This window comes from Atta cephalotes (assembly GCF_000143395.1).
Source record: "Atta cephalotes unplaced genomic scaffold scaffold00027, whole genome shotgun sequence".
In the NCBI taxonomy this organism is placed as follows: Eukaryota; Metazoa; Arthropoda; class Insecta; order Hymenoptera; family Formicidae; genus Atta; species Atta cephalotes.
In genome coordinates, this window is record NW_012130091.1 from 2,608,604 (window position 1) to 2,625,197 (window position 16,594).

Sequence of the window (16,594 nt, forward strand, 5' to 3'; positions counted from 1 at the left end):
CGATTCCCCGCATATGATATGATGATGTGATTTTGATATTATAAGTATTGCGACAAACCTCCTTGCTACTTTGCGAAAAAGTACTGTGATGAGCGTCCGAGTGATCGCCGTTTACGGTATTCTCTCCTAGAACATAAATAACGGATTATTCGAAATGTGAATTTTCAGATCATTGTAATGATAAAATAATCGAATCTGTAGGCAACAGTAATGACATAATTGATATAATTGCTAAGCAATTTGGAAGCCAAAGAATTGAAATTAATTCCACCAAGTCTAGTCAGCTGTCAATTATGTATTCTTATGTATTATTGTACTATAAAAAATGAAAAGCGAGATAGAAACACAGACATCTTACCTTTCGAAAAACGGTGTAGGTTGATACTTGTCAGAGTGTATTCGCTCGTGTGGATTTGTTATATAAAATCAATCATTCCCAAGCAAACATGTTTTAGCATCAATCATTCACAGCTTGCAAGATGTACATATACCATTGAAAAGGTAATAGGATGAACGATGAGGATTAATGCATGTCCGAATAGAAACGGGTGCAGAAAAATGATAAGCGTTATGTGCAAACTTTTTTATCATCAAACACTTAAAAGCTGTTGCAGTAAATATTTGAAAATATATTATATAAATGTTCACAACGTAAATTCACTTAGTTACAATATCGTCAGAAAGAGGTAGTGTAAATGTAATATTAGAATGTAACGGTCAATTAATATTAATAAACTTATTATCATATATCAAGAAAATAAAGCAAAACATTCCAATTGATACATTGCACTAAACAACAAAATCCTTCATTTTTAAGTTTACAATGTAACAAAAATAAAAAAGAAAAAATAAACAAAACTGAAAATAACAGAAAACAAACAATATTAGCACTTTTATAAACGTCAATATTAAGCTGCACGTAAGAAATTGTCAAACTCTTTCTCGATGTGCTTAAAATCGATCGCACAAAAGATGCGCTTTGTTTGTGCATAAAGAGACGTTATAATTATAAAAGTTAAAAGAAAAGAATAGAATCATCAAAATTTAACAGACATAAAATAACGCGAATTCCTTAGCATTTAACACGCGTACTTATATAAATGTTTTTCTTTGCTAGCTTAAGATATGTAGAAAATCGGCGCGTTGAACAGACTAAATAAACGCGCATAAAATATAAGATCAAGTATACAAACTATTCGACAAGATGCTTTTCAAAGATATGTGAACATTAAGAGAAAGAAATTTTTAAATAGAGCACCGACACGCAAGCTAAAACGCTGTTGTGACGCAGTTGTATATATCGACGAATCAATCGTCGAAATGCTTTTCCCCTTTTTCATCAAGGAAATAATATATTCTTTGATAATTCAATTAAACAATCGCCAGAATTAATATAGTGTCATCTTTCTGAAAGATGAGTGAAGTGCTACGCGCTCAATTGCGACTTGTCTGCGAGCGCTTTCTCCAGACGCATAAATTCTTTGGTCTCGTACGAATACGACATGCAATCTATGGAGGCATCCCAGACATTGCACTGTTCCTCAAGATCGTTCATCTCGTCGTTATCTGAGATAACGGCGGAGCTGACTTCAGAGATCGTGTAGGTGTCGTCGAGGGAAATATGCTTCCTCGCGGAATTTGCTGTATTTTCTTCAAGAATATCGCGGGCTTCTAACGATTCATCATGAATTTTCAAAGTGGGCGTTATGGAGTTGACTATCTCGTGCAAAGAATCATCCGGTTCCTCACTTATAGGCGTCAAACAACTTGTTTTATCCCTTATAGATTCTTCTTCCTCGCGGCAATAAGAGCATCGTTCGTACGGCCATGTTTCTGATTTCATCACGCTTTCACCATCTCTGATTTTACTGATCTCGATACCGCGATTATCATCGATCGAGTTTTCACCAAATAGACGAAGACGAGCGCTTGGCGACATATTCGCGTATTCGTCCGTCGAGACTCTGATAACGCGGAAGTTTAATTCCAAAGCGCTATTGTCAATGGTAACGATCGGTAATTTCTTCGCCACGGTACAGAACTCAATCATGGCGGGAGATTCGCCATCCTTCGGCTCGCGTATCTCCATTTCGTAATTCTGATTATCGTAATCGTCATAGTCTGATGATAGATTCCCCAGAAAACCTTTAATTCGACAAATATTGTCATTGTTACTCGCGAAGACATCCGACATGCATGCTCCAATGGTAGATTCTACGAGCGAGCACTCGCGTTGGTAATTGTTGATCAAGTTGCGCACTATTTCTCTTACAATGCTGAGATCGTGAATAGAAGAATCTAACTGTAGTAGAACATAAATGGACTCGATAATCTCAGCAATGATCTGCTGTACGACTTCTATAGCGTCGCTAGATGGCAACACTTCGTTGGATGCATTGAGATCGGCGATGATCTCGTTGGCGGATTCATTGATTCCGTTGAGAAAGACTTCGCCGTCGATATCATTCAGTTCGCGAATCGTGCAGCTTGGTAACTCAAGTATATCGGAGCCGCTTGCCGAATGCCTCTCGGATTCAAGCAGTTCTAATTCTGCGCAACTACTATCGCTTGACAATCTCGCTTGATCTTGTGTGAACTTGACGCATTCTGCTTTTGTCGTGGGAGTCTCTGGTTCTATCCATATGTAATCGCTCAATGGCTCGTCGTTGTCACTTCTCATTGAATCGGACTGCCACTCCGACGAGCGATCCGCTAAATCACGCGAAGTATCATCGTTGCCGCTCTCGTCCTGGTCAACGGCCGCCGGCGGGGTCAAGCTGTAAATGAGACTCATATTCGTCGAGTCCAGATTATACTTGATGCAGGTATCCGTATCAGGCAAGGCGTCCAACTCCGTTCTCGACGAAGTGATATTCACGTCGATGCTCTCGACAATTTTCGCGATATCATTATACGATTCATACAAGTCAGTCTTTACATTATTCGACCAGTTGCCTTCGTACATGGAACTTTCGATCCAAGATCGAACGCTTTGCTTCTTCAGCTCCGTTGGTTTCAATTCATCATTTATTTCCTTATCTGCCAATGTCTCATTATCGTCGCATTCATAACGATCGATGGAATGTTCGTCGCAAATATTGAAAGATAAATTATTCAGCAGCCGCGAATCTTCCTCATTATCACCGTTATCATGCTGAAATGTTTCAGCGCAGCTGTGCGCAAGTGTCACTTCCGTGTTCGTCGTCATTGTTGTTGTCATTGTATGCTGGTGTTGTTCGTTATTCGTGCCGACCGTCGAATCTATCGATTTATTTGGACGAGTTGTTGAAGACTGCATTTTTATGGAAGCAATCGTCTCGATCGTTGGACATTTAGCTCTTTCATCATGTTCTATTTCCTCCTCTGTCTGACTGTCACCGTTTATGTAGGACATGATGTTAAGTGGACTCGGCCTCGTCTCGTCCATGTTAACACGCTTGACGAAACTCGGTTGCGCGATATTTGTCCATGTCACAGAATGTACTGCGACATTGTTATTCGACAGCGTCTCATCGTTCAAGTTCTCGACGTATTCTTTCGTATTTGCGTTTGTCACGTCAAACAATTTGACAAGATGAGGATTTTCACTTGGATTCACCATGGAATTTCGTCCAAGTATTAACTTGTTTTCCTTATTATTAATGCTAGTCATCTTTGCTGTTGTCAAGTCAGTTTCTAAATTCTTTTGGCGTTCAAGATCTTCGAAAAATTTCCGTCTCACCTCATAGCGCGATTTTATGAAAACTTCATCCCGAGAAATTATATTTGGCTCATTTCTCCCGTTAACGAGCGTTTTCGCACGTGTGATTAGAAGAGGTTTCTTTCGTTCGGCGGTCGTCGAAGCTCTAACATTCTCCAAACGGGGGTTATCATAAGGATGCTCGGAGAACCGCCGGCCATAGTACTTTCGCGCACAGTATTCGCTGCTTACGCTGCTGCAATTGCTGGCTAGTTCGCAATCTGCAAGCATTACGTCCAAATGTATGTCTTGGACATTGGAATCGGCGAACGATCGATCGGTTTGCTCGCTTTGGAGAAACGGAGAGAACGTTCACGATCACTTGGATACTCTCCACATTCGCGCGAGTCTTCTTCGTTGCTTACGCTGCGCTAAGTACTACAAATAATGATAGCCGAAGAAACTCGACATCCATTCTCTGGCTATGCGTCTCTTTATTTTTATGCTTAAAAATTTTTATGTTTAAAACATATTGCGCGCAAATCAGTTATTTTATTCATCTATCACTGTTACTCATTGCAAAGATTAGCTATTTGTATTAATTAATTATTCTTCTATTCGTTAACTCATCGTTTAGTAAAAAAAACTGAAGTATAACTTTTATATTTTAGATTGAATATATAAATAAGAATTTTCAAAAATTCTAGAGAACGTTTTATGCAGAAAAAGAGGAAAAGAGATTAACAAAAACATGAACATCAGTTATCGGTGCAAGCGTGATCATTATTTCGAGTAGCGAAGGAAAACAAGAAAGCTTTCGAGACACATGCCGTATATGTAGACAAAAGCATGATCAGTGATGATATGAAAATATATATAATTTACTCAATCTTTAATAGTGCGTTTTATGTAGTTATTGCGGATGGGGAGCGTATTCCATACCAAAAGAAATGCAATTTATTCCAAATGAAATATATCGAACAAGATTAAATCGTAAAAAAATCTATACTACGAAATTAAACTGAAGATAATGCTTTTATAGCTCGCAGCTGAGGCTTTATATTCGCGAGTGAATAATCAAATTTCATAAAACCATTTCTTCTTAGAACTATTCATTTTTCATTAATTGTGTGTAATCGAAAAGTCGCATGTGCAATTTAGCTATTATAAATATAATTCCAGATACGATTTCTTCAGTTGAACATCGTAAACTGTATATATCAAAGAATAACTCAGAATGATAAGAATTAGATCCATTCCCATTTCCCTGTATAGAAAAAAACTCACCTCCTTTGTAACCGCTTTGTCGCTCAGTCATTCTGTAGCGCATCTCATTAAGGTACTCTGTAGTAGCATCATTCACTGCATATCAAAAATAAATATGTACACGATTTACACCTGTTTATCAGTAAAATGTTCCTCGTGATCCGAAGTCGTTACGTGGTGCTCGATAATAATGTTATTATATACATAGTATCCGTGATAGTCACGAAATATATATACAGATGTAAGTATATTTATCTTGCGAATTATCTGGGTATTTATCATCACAAATTAGACAACCACCGATTATCTGGGCATTCAGCATTACAAATTAGGCAACCACCGATTAATTCGTGCAAAATTATATGTCTTCATGCACGATAACGTGCTGTATTTTAACGATTAGTTAAATATGATTAAATTGTTGCAAAGGAGAAGATGCAAATGTCACATGGATTGTTCATAAATAAAAAGTTGACCATGCAAAAATCGGAGTTGAATTAAAGCAACTGTCTCATCGTAATTTTACTCATTAAGAAATTTATGACAGGCTCATGATATAACACTTATTTGGGAAAGAATAAAAAAAAAACAGAAAAAAAGAATAAGGAAAAACTTACCATCGCTTAACACAACTTCGGGTTGACTCGGCGCAGGCACTTGTTTCGTTTCTATTCTCAATACTCGGGGTTCTGTAGCAAAGGAGTATACGCGAGTATTCGTTAATAATAGAAAATAAAAATATATAGAAAGGTCAAAATGTGATACATTCAATGATATGTATGGAAACTCGTTCGTGAATTAAACACATAAATTTACCGTCTCTACTCTCCTCCTCTGTTTCCGAAGTAACAGAAACTGGTGACTGAATAGGACTCTTGGCAGTGCTGGATTCATGCGTCGCACGACTGATGTTAAAGGATGACAAGGCCTCGGATTCTGATTGTGATTCATCGTCTATTTACAGAATAGGTAATATTAATGGTTCCATTTCGGTGAACATTAAGTGGGTACAGAGTATTCTAAGAAGGATACAAATACAAGACGAGCATGCATAAATACGGGAAAAGATTGGATAAGAAAAATGACGAATGGAACTAACAAGGATCTCCCTTCTGTTTGCGTTCGACTTCTCTCTTGTACTGATCCAATTCTTGATCCGTGATGGCGTCGAAAGGATTTTTGGCATAAGGTGTCTTGTACACCATCGCATTGTGTTGGAAACCACGCTGTATAATACCCTTGCTAGCGGCTCCTACTAAAACTACTTGTTCTCCGGTACCACTAATTGTCGCGTCCTTGTAAACAACGAGTATGCAAGTTAAAGATAACATACATATTTTCTGCAGGGATTTATAAAGTAACTAATAGCCAAAAAGATGCTATCGTTTCAATTCAAATTCAAACCAGAACAGTACATGATTATTGCTACTTAACGGGAAGTTTTTTCTTCTTGCTAAATTTATGAAATGGGATGTATCTAAATTGGTTTAAATAAAGAAGACTCGATGTTTAAATTTGTGTACCTGCATTTTCTTAGCTTCCTCCCATGATACACCTTCCAATATATGGGATTGCGGACCAGCCGATATTTTCTCTGCTCGTCGATAATCTTTAATCTAAGGAGACGAAAGTGTATCAAACTTGTACGTTCCCAGTTATACAAATTGAGCTGATATACGAAAAGAACAGAGACAAAGACAAATAGGGTATGATGCAAATATAATTGACAATACTTACCTGCTGTTGTAATTGTTTGAACTCCTTTGGGTTGGTATTTTTCGGAACAAACTGAAGAGCACCGTCTATCTTGACTGGTGTGCTGCTATGGGTAGGAGATCCATCAGACACCCACTGCACACACAAAACCAGAACATTAGTCGACCCCCTTCAAATCATTATAAGAATCATAATGATGTTAACATAAAGTAAGACTCCTGCATGCTATGTGTGCCTGCTGCATATTTCACTCCCCTTTTAATAGATTATCCCATAATAATTAAAAACAAATATTTTAAAAACATATTTTTAACATAATTTTATTGCAGCTATGTACCATGTTGCAATCCATATTTTACATTAACTGTATAACAATATTCAATATCTAAGGTGATTCAAAACAAAATTCAATACAATTACATGCAATGCTGTTACAATTCAGCAATCTAACAACATTAATTACTATGCCTAACATTTAGTTTTAAGAAAATAGCTTAGCAAAATATGAAGGGTCACTTGATCTGGTTTTGTAAATGCAGTGGGCTCTGTGTAACCAGGCCAATAAGATCTTGATGATGAGATCAGGCACACATTCATACAGAGTCATAAGAAACACTTGTATATGTTTCATACATATCTTTTATAACTATTGTGGCAAAAGTACGTTTGAAACGTGCTTAAGCAAAATACAGTACAATATATCAAATTATTATTTTATTACCTTATTACAATAATAAAATAAAATAAAACTCTGCATTTTTATTTAATGTACGAATTTTTTACCCCAAGATTATACATAAAGTTACTCTTGATAGGAAGTAATTTTGCAGAATAGATGGTTTCAAAATATAATTAGTGTCAATAAATATATTGTAGACGACAATATACACATAACTTCGCATATTATAGAAAGCGCTAAATTTATTAATATAGCGGTGTCTACAGGCTAAGAATAGAACTTGGAACGCTATTAAAGTTGAAGTTTCATTAAAGTTGATATAATCATCTTTAAACAGCACGTATAACTTTATTTAAACATCAAGAAGCTACAGAAGAACAGTCGTTAATATCTTATATATATAAAGATACTTATACTAACGATTGACTGGAATTTAACATGTTTCGTAACTTTTGCTTGCGGAAATATTGACCGCTCTCGTTTTGTCTTTCGTTTTGCGTGTTTTATTATTATTCTTAATATAAATTATTATATAAGATTTTGTATTTTTGTTTATTAAATAGTGATATTAAGAGAACATTTTTTTACGATTTGAAAAAATGAGTTACGTATCTAATCATGCAATTAATCTTTGTCGAAATGCAAATAAATTTATAATAAAAAAATATTACATTTTTTAATTGTGTCTATAAAATAAGGAATAATGCAATGATAATAATTTAATGTTAATCAATAATTTTCATATTGCGAAACAATTATATTGTGTATGTATGTCGATAAAAATTTGTGTATCAAAATTTTGGCATTATAATTTAAATGATAAAGATGATATACATATTTTTTCGTAAGTATCAGGTATGATATAAAGTGACCAATGCTTATACATATAAAGCACATACGCGTGTACATACACACAGGCACATATAAACACATTGGCCATAGCATAGAAAATGTGATTTTTGTTCCAACTTTGAACTTTTAAGTAATTCGTTATATTGCATTAATAAGCTTTTATTAAATAAAATCAAGCTCTGTTGTAACAAGAGTTAAATTTATATCTATAGTTTAAAAAGAGCAATATATATGTCAGTATAACCAACATTAATATAATGATATATTATATATTATTTGTTCAATGAGACCATGATTAAAATTACGTAATTTAAAAGATATATTTTAACATATCAGCATGTTAAGAATTAATAGCACGAGTTGGAATGTTTGGAATTGATATAAATAATCGAATTATCATACATTGGTATGTGTTTGTATAATAAAATTAAATTGAATAAAAAAATTTGATAAAAACAAGATAAAACTATACAATACAGCATGGTAAAATGCAATTGACTGCTAACAAAATGGAATAACCAATGCTTTACGTCGCATTGTATATATGGATGTACTATCTATTTACGGCCGTAAATATGCGCATTCGTCTTTCTCAATCATCGCTAAAAATATCTTCAATAACAATGTTCGATAAAATAAAGTTATTTTTCACGGAAAACAAACTATGAAATCTTAATAACATTAATATTAAATTCACAAAAATCTAATATCGACAAAATGTTTTCTTTTAAATTGAAAGTTAAATTTGCGATACAATGGCAAAAGGAAATATTTATCAAAAAGTTTAAAACAGATTTATATTCTCAAATCAAAAACTCTAAACAAAAGTTAATATAATAAACGGTTCTACTTGTATATCAATATATGTTATAACTATTAATAAGTCATAACTATTTAATTTTGCACTTGACATTTAAAGCTTTCTTTTTTCTTTCATTATTACGGAAGCCGTAATACGATTAGCCACAATACGCGATTATATTTGCCAAATATGAATACTTGCTTATTATAAATTTAGCCTCGTACGGTAAATAATTAGTCGGTCTTATTCTCAAAAGTAATGACTTCTACCTTGGTGATCTTTTTAGGATCGGGTGTTCCAGTTTCCAGGATTTCAACCTTCTGATAAACGTTTGGCGAATTTAACCAACGGGATCTGTCTGTGCCTTTACGTCCGCCCTTCCACAGCCTATTTAAGAAAAGAAAAATCAGTTAAGCATTGATTTATTCTATAGTATTGAAACAAAATATGTTCGAAGTGAAAACTTACCCTTGCTTATATAATTCCTCTTCTTCAAGCAGATATCCTAAAGACGATACGGCCGGTGGAACTTCAACATCGTTTCGTGGTTTCGGGGGTTCTCCCTTTACAAGTGGATTTCTATATATGTAGCCCGTACGGAATCCCTGAGAAGAAAGAAGAAACGCGACATTCAGATACAAATTCTGATACAAATATTAAAGCGGTGAATGGTTCTCTAGGACTTACAGCATTGTCAAGCATTCTCATAAGGGCCTCGAATTCAGCGCCGCCGATTCTCCAACGTTTCTCGAGTTTCTCCGCGAGAGCGGACGACTCTACTGAGCTTTGTTGCTGCGGGATCGGCGGTTTTCGCGACGCTTCAAATATAGCTTTTTTCGATTCCTCGCTGATAAGGCTTAGATTATCTACACCTGCGGGCATTAGTTTCAGTTGCGTTTCGCAGGCGACTACGGTATTGTAAACGTTAAAGAATGCTTCTTCCACTGTTTCTCCACAGCAAAGGGCGCCGCGATTCGTCAAGAGCATAACCTTATTGATTGGCCCGAGATTTCTAGCTATCTTCTCCCGTTCCTCCGGCTCGACGGAACCTCCTATGTATTGATGAGTGCTAACTTCACCTATTACTATGCTCTCTTGACCGATTGGTAACAATCCACACTTCAAGGAGGAAACCTACGTATCATATCACGCGTGCGTCAGTCAATTCCTTTCAAAGCAGAGCTAATAAATGTTTATCATCAATTGCTATTAAAGTGACATCACGCAATCAAAAATAATATGCAAACGCTCGTAAATGTATACGAGATATACAAGAGAAACGAGAAATGGATCATCGCAGAGTGAAGAAATTAAAGACGAAACATTTACTTACAGCGGTAACGGACGGAGTAGTAATATGAATAATACACTTGATATCGGGTCTCGCAGCGTGTATTGTCGAGTGTAATTGAAAACCAGTGATGTGCACGCCAAAGTTCGTCGTCCCCTGCTCGACAATCGTGCCCTGCATGTCCACCTTGATCAAACTTGAGGCGGTAACCTCGTGATAGAGTAGCCCGTAAGGATTCACCAAAAAGTGCTCCTGGTCCTGATTAAGACGGGCAGTTATTTGCCCGCCGACGCCTTGCGTCCATCCGTAGAGATCGAGCAATCTAAACACCGCCGCCATCTTACATCGCAATAATTTCTCGCCCTTGGCGTATCCCATGCTTTCCACGCCGCGAATATCGTTGATAGGCAAGACGCAATTCGAATCTACACATTTCCGAATGAACCGGGTCAGAATAAAGTCAGACCAAAAAAAGGGGGAGGGTGTTTTCAAAGAATAATAATTTTAAACGGAACAGGACTAACTTTTGAACACATTGCCGTTAAACCGGGCTCCCTGTGCACCCATCATGTCAGAGATCTGTTGCAGGAGACCAGAGGGTCCAGCACCGTCCCTCATCTGTGTCTCAATTATACGTTCCAGCTCTTCCCGGAAGATTCGTGAGTTCATCATCATCTCGACCCTCTTTCTCCTCTCCATTTCTCTCATATCCTGTAAATGAATAAAATTTTCTCGTTTAACACATTTACACGGTTGGAGTAATTCATTGATTTTTCAAGCCTTTCTTGCGCTGGCGAAATTCGAATAAATAATCATTGAAACTTTCTTCGATTTCTATTATTGAAGAAACGTTGAATACCGTCATATATTCCGCGAAACTTACCGCATCGATATCGGCGGGTCTCATCTTGCTTTTTTCATCTTCCGTCAAACCGTCCATCACTCCGTTCGTGTGTGGCTCGCTTAATGCTTGTTGGCTCGTATCTGCCATCTTCGAGCCTCGTACAAATACCGGCAACTATAAAGAATAATGTTCTAATATCATCATTAGTTAGCAAAAAATATCTTGATAGATTTTCGATATTATTTATTCCAAATCGTGTAAAGCGATGTCTACTAATAGAGTAGCAAATCTTAAGGATTTATTTAGATACACTTACAAAGCTGCATAACCATATGCGTAAAGAAGATTATCCAATTATACAGACAATTGAATTTCCACCATAAGAACGTACATAAAATGTGATTGGATAATTTTCTTTGTGCATACGTTTATGCAGCTATGCAAGTCTGAATAGTCCTAAGAAATTGATCAATCATAGTCAATTATTCTCTTCACATTCGACTATGATTGGTCAATTTCTTACGGCTTACTACTTCATTGTAGACACCGTGTAATAGGCATTAAAAATAGGAACGCGCAAAAGCATTAAAAAGAAAAATATTAATAGTAATTTAATAATATCAAAAATTGATATTAATATCAATTCAATAATATTAAATTAATATTAATAAATTTAATTTCTAAGAATATTAAATAAACGATCACTTTGCGTGACAAATTAAAGATTTTTTAATGCGTCTGTTCTAAGAAACAGCGAACAATGAAGAATGGAATCGACCAGAACGGATAAAAACTGAAAGCAATGAAGATCTGTTTTAATGTTTCGCCGATGCCGTTTCGTGTACGCGAAAGTGGCATTTATACTCGTTTCTCCCGAATCCGGTGCGAGGTATGGACACCTTACCGGTGTGCGATCAATAAAGTTGCGGGGCCCTACCGGGAATCGTGTGCGTGCAACGACGCAAACACCGTGTACGCGTTACATGATTCCCTTTATTCTCCGAGGGGGTTTCGGGGGTCTTCCACGTCTGTCATTCGATCCCTTTTTTTTTCCCTTAATTACTCGTGCAGTGGGCGTCGTTCCGTTAACGATGTAAAATAGAATGCTCAACTGTGCCGGCTATTTTACTCGCCGCGACGTTCGCTCAGCTCGGGATCTGTGTCAACGGTCGTTCACCGCTTGGCTTTCCTTACACCAAGTACCGGTGCATCGCACCACGCAACGCTCTCGCACCCGGCTACGCGCGTCCTCATCCTACGGCATCGCGCTTTTCTCCTTTTCATGCCGCGTTTCCCTCGTCATCATCCATCGACCGGAAATCCCACGCTGAATGTTTCGCTAGCGTGAACATCGTTATGTCGTGACCGCAACAGCGCGTTCTAATTCGCGAAATGTATTCTCTTTCGCCTGGCAACGTTGTTCTCTCATCGAGATCGATATACACAACGGTGATCACTCACGAAATTCGCAGATTGACAAGTCGCTTATCAGCGAGATCGATTCACTTCGCCGCCTGTGACTTGAATTTCCGATTTGTTACCGCTCCGGAAAACGTGTCATGCGTGTGCACTTCCGCTGCAACAGTGAATAAAAGAAACGAGAAAGAGAGAAAAAAGCACGATGGTTGACCGCAGAATTACGTAGCACGCAAGCGCGAAACACAATAGCACCCGTCCGATTGTACAAGGACCAAAATTCTTCCCTCCACATGATTTTATATATATATATATGTCTCGTATTCCTTGATATTCCTCTGTCGGAATAGTAATCGATAATCCCGTGGACTTAATATGAGGCAGATCAGAGTTTTGATATTTTGTTTATTCGGTGCGTTACACGTCGAAATTTATATTTATCGATTATCTCATCATTATGTTATGTTTCGTAACTATTTTTGCTTTTGTACATGCTTTTGTATACAGATATTTTTATTAACAATATTTGTTAATATTAATTATAAAATTGATATTAATATTTATTTTAGATAATTACAAGAGATATATTATATCAATTTTATACATGTACATATAAAATAATAGTTAGTAAACATAAATGGTATCTAATGTGAAAATAACGCCTGGTATTTGCAGAGTATCGTCATTTGAAATGTTGCCAAGTAGAAGGAACGCTCGACAACGATTCTCTTTCGTCAACTAAGATGTATGTATGTACTTTTGATATATACTTTTGATATATACTTTGACCAGTTTGGAAACATAGATCAGAAAAAAAATGCAGTGGCGACCGTGAACGATGGCTCGGTGCGAATTGATGGTAATTAATGTTAAGGGGTTGAGGTATTTGGAGTAAGTGGCTTCGTTTAAATCCCTCGCGTATACGCGCGTTTGGCTTCGTTGACAGCATGATACAGTGCCGTAATATTGGCCGCGATACTGATCAAGTGGCAAAACAACGAAAAAAAAAGAACGTTACGTCAACAGGAACGTGAGGTATGTTTCCGAGAACAACGAATGCTCGACCACAATGATCTTTTCGAGCAGACAAAGGAATGGATTTCTATAATGTATAAATCACTAGCTCGATTATGCACTACACTGTTAAAAATTTCATAAAATTTAATGTACTTTTAAGTCACACAGTTAAACTTAATTTCATGACATTTCATTAAATTTAATGTATTTATAACTGAAAAGTATATTTATGTACATGAACACGAAATTTAATGCATTTTTTCATGAAAATTTATAAAATTTAATGTATACATTCATTACATTTAAGTAACAACTGTAATTTAATTTTCAGTTAAATTATTCATTACTTTTAATTTCGTTCATAACCATGAGTTTCATTTACATGTAAAGGAAGCTCACGGTTACATTTCTAACAGTGTATGTGCTTTTAAACTCTCTGGAATTTTTAGAATAAATCTCACTCTAAAAAGTGAAATTTCACTTTCAAAAATTGAATCATTCTTTTTCAAAATTAGCTCAATTTTCATTCTTTAGAATGAGGCTCTGCGCTTTAAGATTTCAACTTAAAAGAAAGTTACACCGGAATACACAGTTCTGATAGATCAAAATTTTAACATTTATAGCTGTTCCTAATATTATATTTCCTCTGTTGTGTGTTTGAGGTCTGAGATTCCACTTCAAAGAATTCAGAGAGAAGTAATCATCAGTTTCCTTATATATTCGCAGCCGTTCGTGCGGCCGTACCTCGGCGAAGTTCTACAACTGCGAATCGAAGCAACAACAGCGACTTCTATTTCAGATCAGTAGAGTTCCATTTTCCCGAAGTCCCATTTGTAAATAACGCTTATCTTCGACGATAACGGGACAATGCGGGTCTCACCGCAAGCTGAATGAAAGCGATCACGGGCCGAGTTCGCTACGCTTACTGGCGCGAGTCTATGAGTCCTCGTCTTAAAATAGAGAGGGACCAGGGACGGAGTCGAAGATGATCCGCACGTTTTCCATCAGCTAATCTCGCTTCTTTCTCTCATTCCAGGTATCAGGAATCATGTGTTCGAGATATACGATTTCCTCACGTTCACTTTAAGCGGCACTGAAACAACGAAGAGCGTTCTGTGAGTTCACGATTAATCGGATAGTATCTCGCATCGATTCAACGGATCCATTGTCAGAATCGCTGTCTTTATCTCGGACCTGTTATTTTTTAACCCAATGATCGATCTGTATGTAGAAGGTAGAAGCGATTGTGATCGAAGAAAAAAAGAAACGAGGAAAGGCTCGAAACGACCCATGTTGTTGCGACGCTTGACGCGAGGACTCGTATGATACAATGATTAGTGATCCCTTACGCAACCCGTAGCCGTGGAATTATACGCAGTGCGTATGTGCGTACATGCGTGCATTCGTGTGCACCTGTACACGTGCTTGTCTCACTCGCACTTGTTCGCCGGCCCGAAGAGATACGAGTTTTTCAAGCTGATTTATTTGAGTTATATAGGTCTGTTCTTTGTAGCTGAACTAGCATACGTTATACTTCAAATGAAACAGCTATTGAAGCTGGCTAAAATGAGATAGAATTTTAGAGCAGTTAGTGACAAAGAACAAGGCTTATGTTTGATTTTATAGTAGAAAAAAAAAACAGTTTTGCAACTTTTGTAAGATTTTTTAATATAATTAATTCTTGCTAATAGATTCTAATTCTTGCTAATAGTTTCTAAATCTGAATACAACCCAATCACATTAAAGAATCATAAATATATGGCAAAGCTCCTTTTCTTTGCAGTTTTTGTTAGTCAACTGATATCTGAATCTTTAGAAACGGTAAGCGTAGTTTGATTTTAAATTTAAGATCATCCTGAGTATAAAGTTTGTTTTTTTATTGTTGCACTTTGCTTCTCCACTGAAAAGAGTTTGACTGTATTAATTGGAATTTTGATTAAAAATGAACAAATCAAAATTTCCTGGTTAAATAATTCTAGCTATTATATAATTCTAGTTGAAGATAACTAGAATTTTTATTGATATGATCAGAATCTTCTAGTTCATTTATTTTCAATCAAGAATTTTTTCAGAGCATTTATCAAAAATCAAACATACATCTATTTCATTTGAAGTGCAAAGAGTATACAAGAAACACTAGTTGAGAAATAAAACACAGATCTATAAAGAATCTAGAAGATTCTATTCAAAGTCAATAAAATAAATCTAAAATAATTCCACAAAATGCGTTCTAGAATATTCTAAATAAATCAACAACAAGATCCATTCAGAATAGCACTCTGATGAAGCCAAATAGAATTTCTGATTATCATAATCATCTCTGACCTCATCAAAATTCTGGTTGGATTTTTTTTAGCAGGACATTTAAGCAGAACATTTTTCTCTGTGTACATTTCAAGATCGTAATTAAGATGATCTTAAATATAAGATTGAATTACGAATATCGCCTCAAGCTAGCTGATCTTTCCTTCGAGTTCACTCGTCGAATTATCGTTCAAGAGTACATAATTATCAGGGAACAGCGGAACGAGCGATCGATAACCGTCGACGTCGACGACGGCGGCGATAAATCGGTCATGTCGATCTGGAAGTATTCAACGACGACTGCTGGAGTCGGCGATCAGCCAGGCGACTTTTGACAAAATGGCATCATGCCATTGAATATCTGTCGCTTTAATAACGCTGACATCACACGCCAAAACGAACGCGCAAACGTGGATTATCGTCAGACGCTCGACCGGCCGGATGGCGATGGATACTTAACGCAATGACGTCATGGTTAATCGCAGATTACGCCCGTCGTAGTGAGCGACCGTCCTGAAACGCTATTAGTTACGAGAAATGAAAGTAACAGCCATCGAAGAAAGAAAGAGAGAGAGGCAATAATAAAAAGAAGAGAACACAATTGATCACGCGAAATGGATATACACGATCCTCGATTATCAGCGATTTTTATAATATTAATATTATTTAATATTCTCTCTAAATTTTTAAAGTAACATCATACCCAGAGTAAAAATTGAGTCAATCTT

The 16,594-nt window shown here is 36.5% G+C and overlaps 1 protein-coding gene across 1 annotated transcript; it reads right to left on the bottom strand.

Annotated features, from left to right (window-relative positions):
* Positions 1 to 1,426: 1,426 nt before the first annotated feature.
* LOC105620525 lies at positions 1,427 to 11,276 on the bottom strand. Its single transcript, XM_012202016.1, has 13 exons — positions 11,169 to 11,276; positions 10,810 to 10,996; positions 10,328 to 10,710; positions 9,682 to 10,128; positions 9,463 to 9,599; positions 9,264 to 9,381; positions 6,683 to 6,796; positions 6,469 to 6,561; positions 6,045 to 6,240; positions 5,762 to 5,899; positions 5,563 to 5,634; positions 4,967 to 5,041; positions 1,427 to 3,960 (listed from the first exon to the last, which is right to left on the bottom strand). The coding sequence occupies exons 1-13, from the start codon at positions 11,274 to 11,276 to the stop codon at positions 1,427 to 1,429; spliced, it is 4,602 nt and encodes a 1,533-aa protein (XP_012057406.1).
* Positions 11,277 to 16,594: the final 5,318 nt, after the last annotated feature.

Excerpts from the sequence above, each read along its gene's own strand:
- LOC105620525 (XM_012202016.1), bottom strand. The coding sequence starts at position 11,276 with ATGGCAGATACGAGCCAACAAGCATTAAGCGAGCCACACACGAACGGA. Across the intron at positions 6,562-6,682 it reads TCAAACAATTACAACAGCAG|ATTAAAGATTATCGACGAGC; the intron begins GTAAGTATTGTC and ends TCGTCTCCTTAG. Across the intron at positions 6,241-6,468 it reads AGGAAGCTAAGAAAATGCAG|GACGCGACAATTAGTGGTAC; the intron begins GTACACAAATTT and ends GTTGTTTACAAG.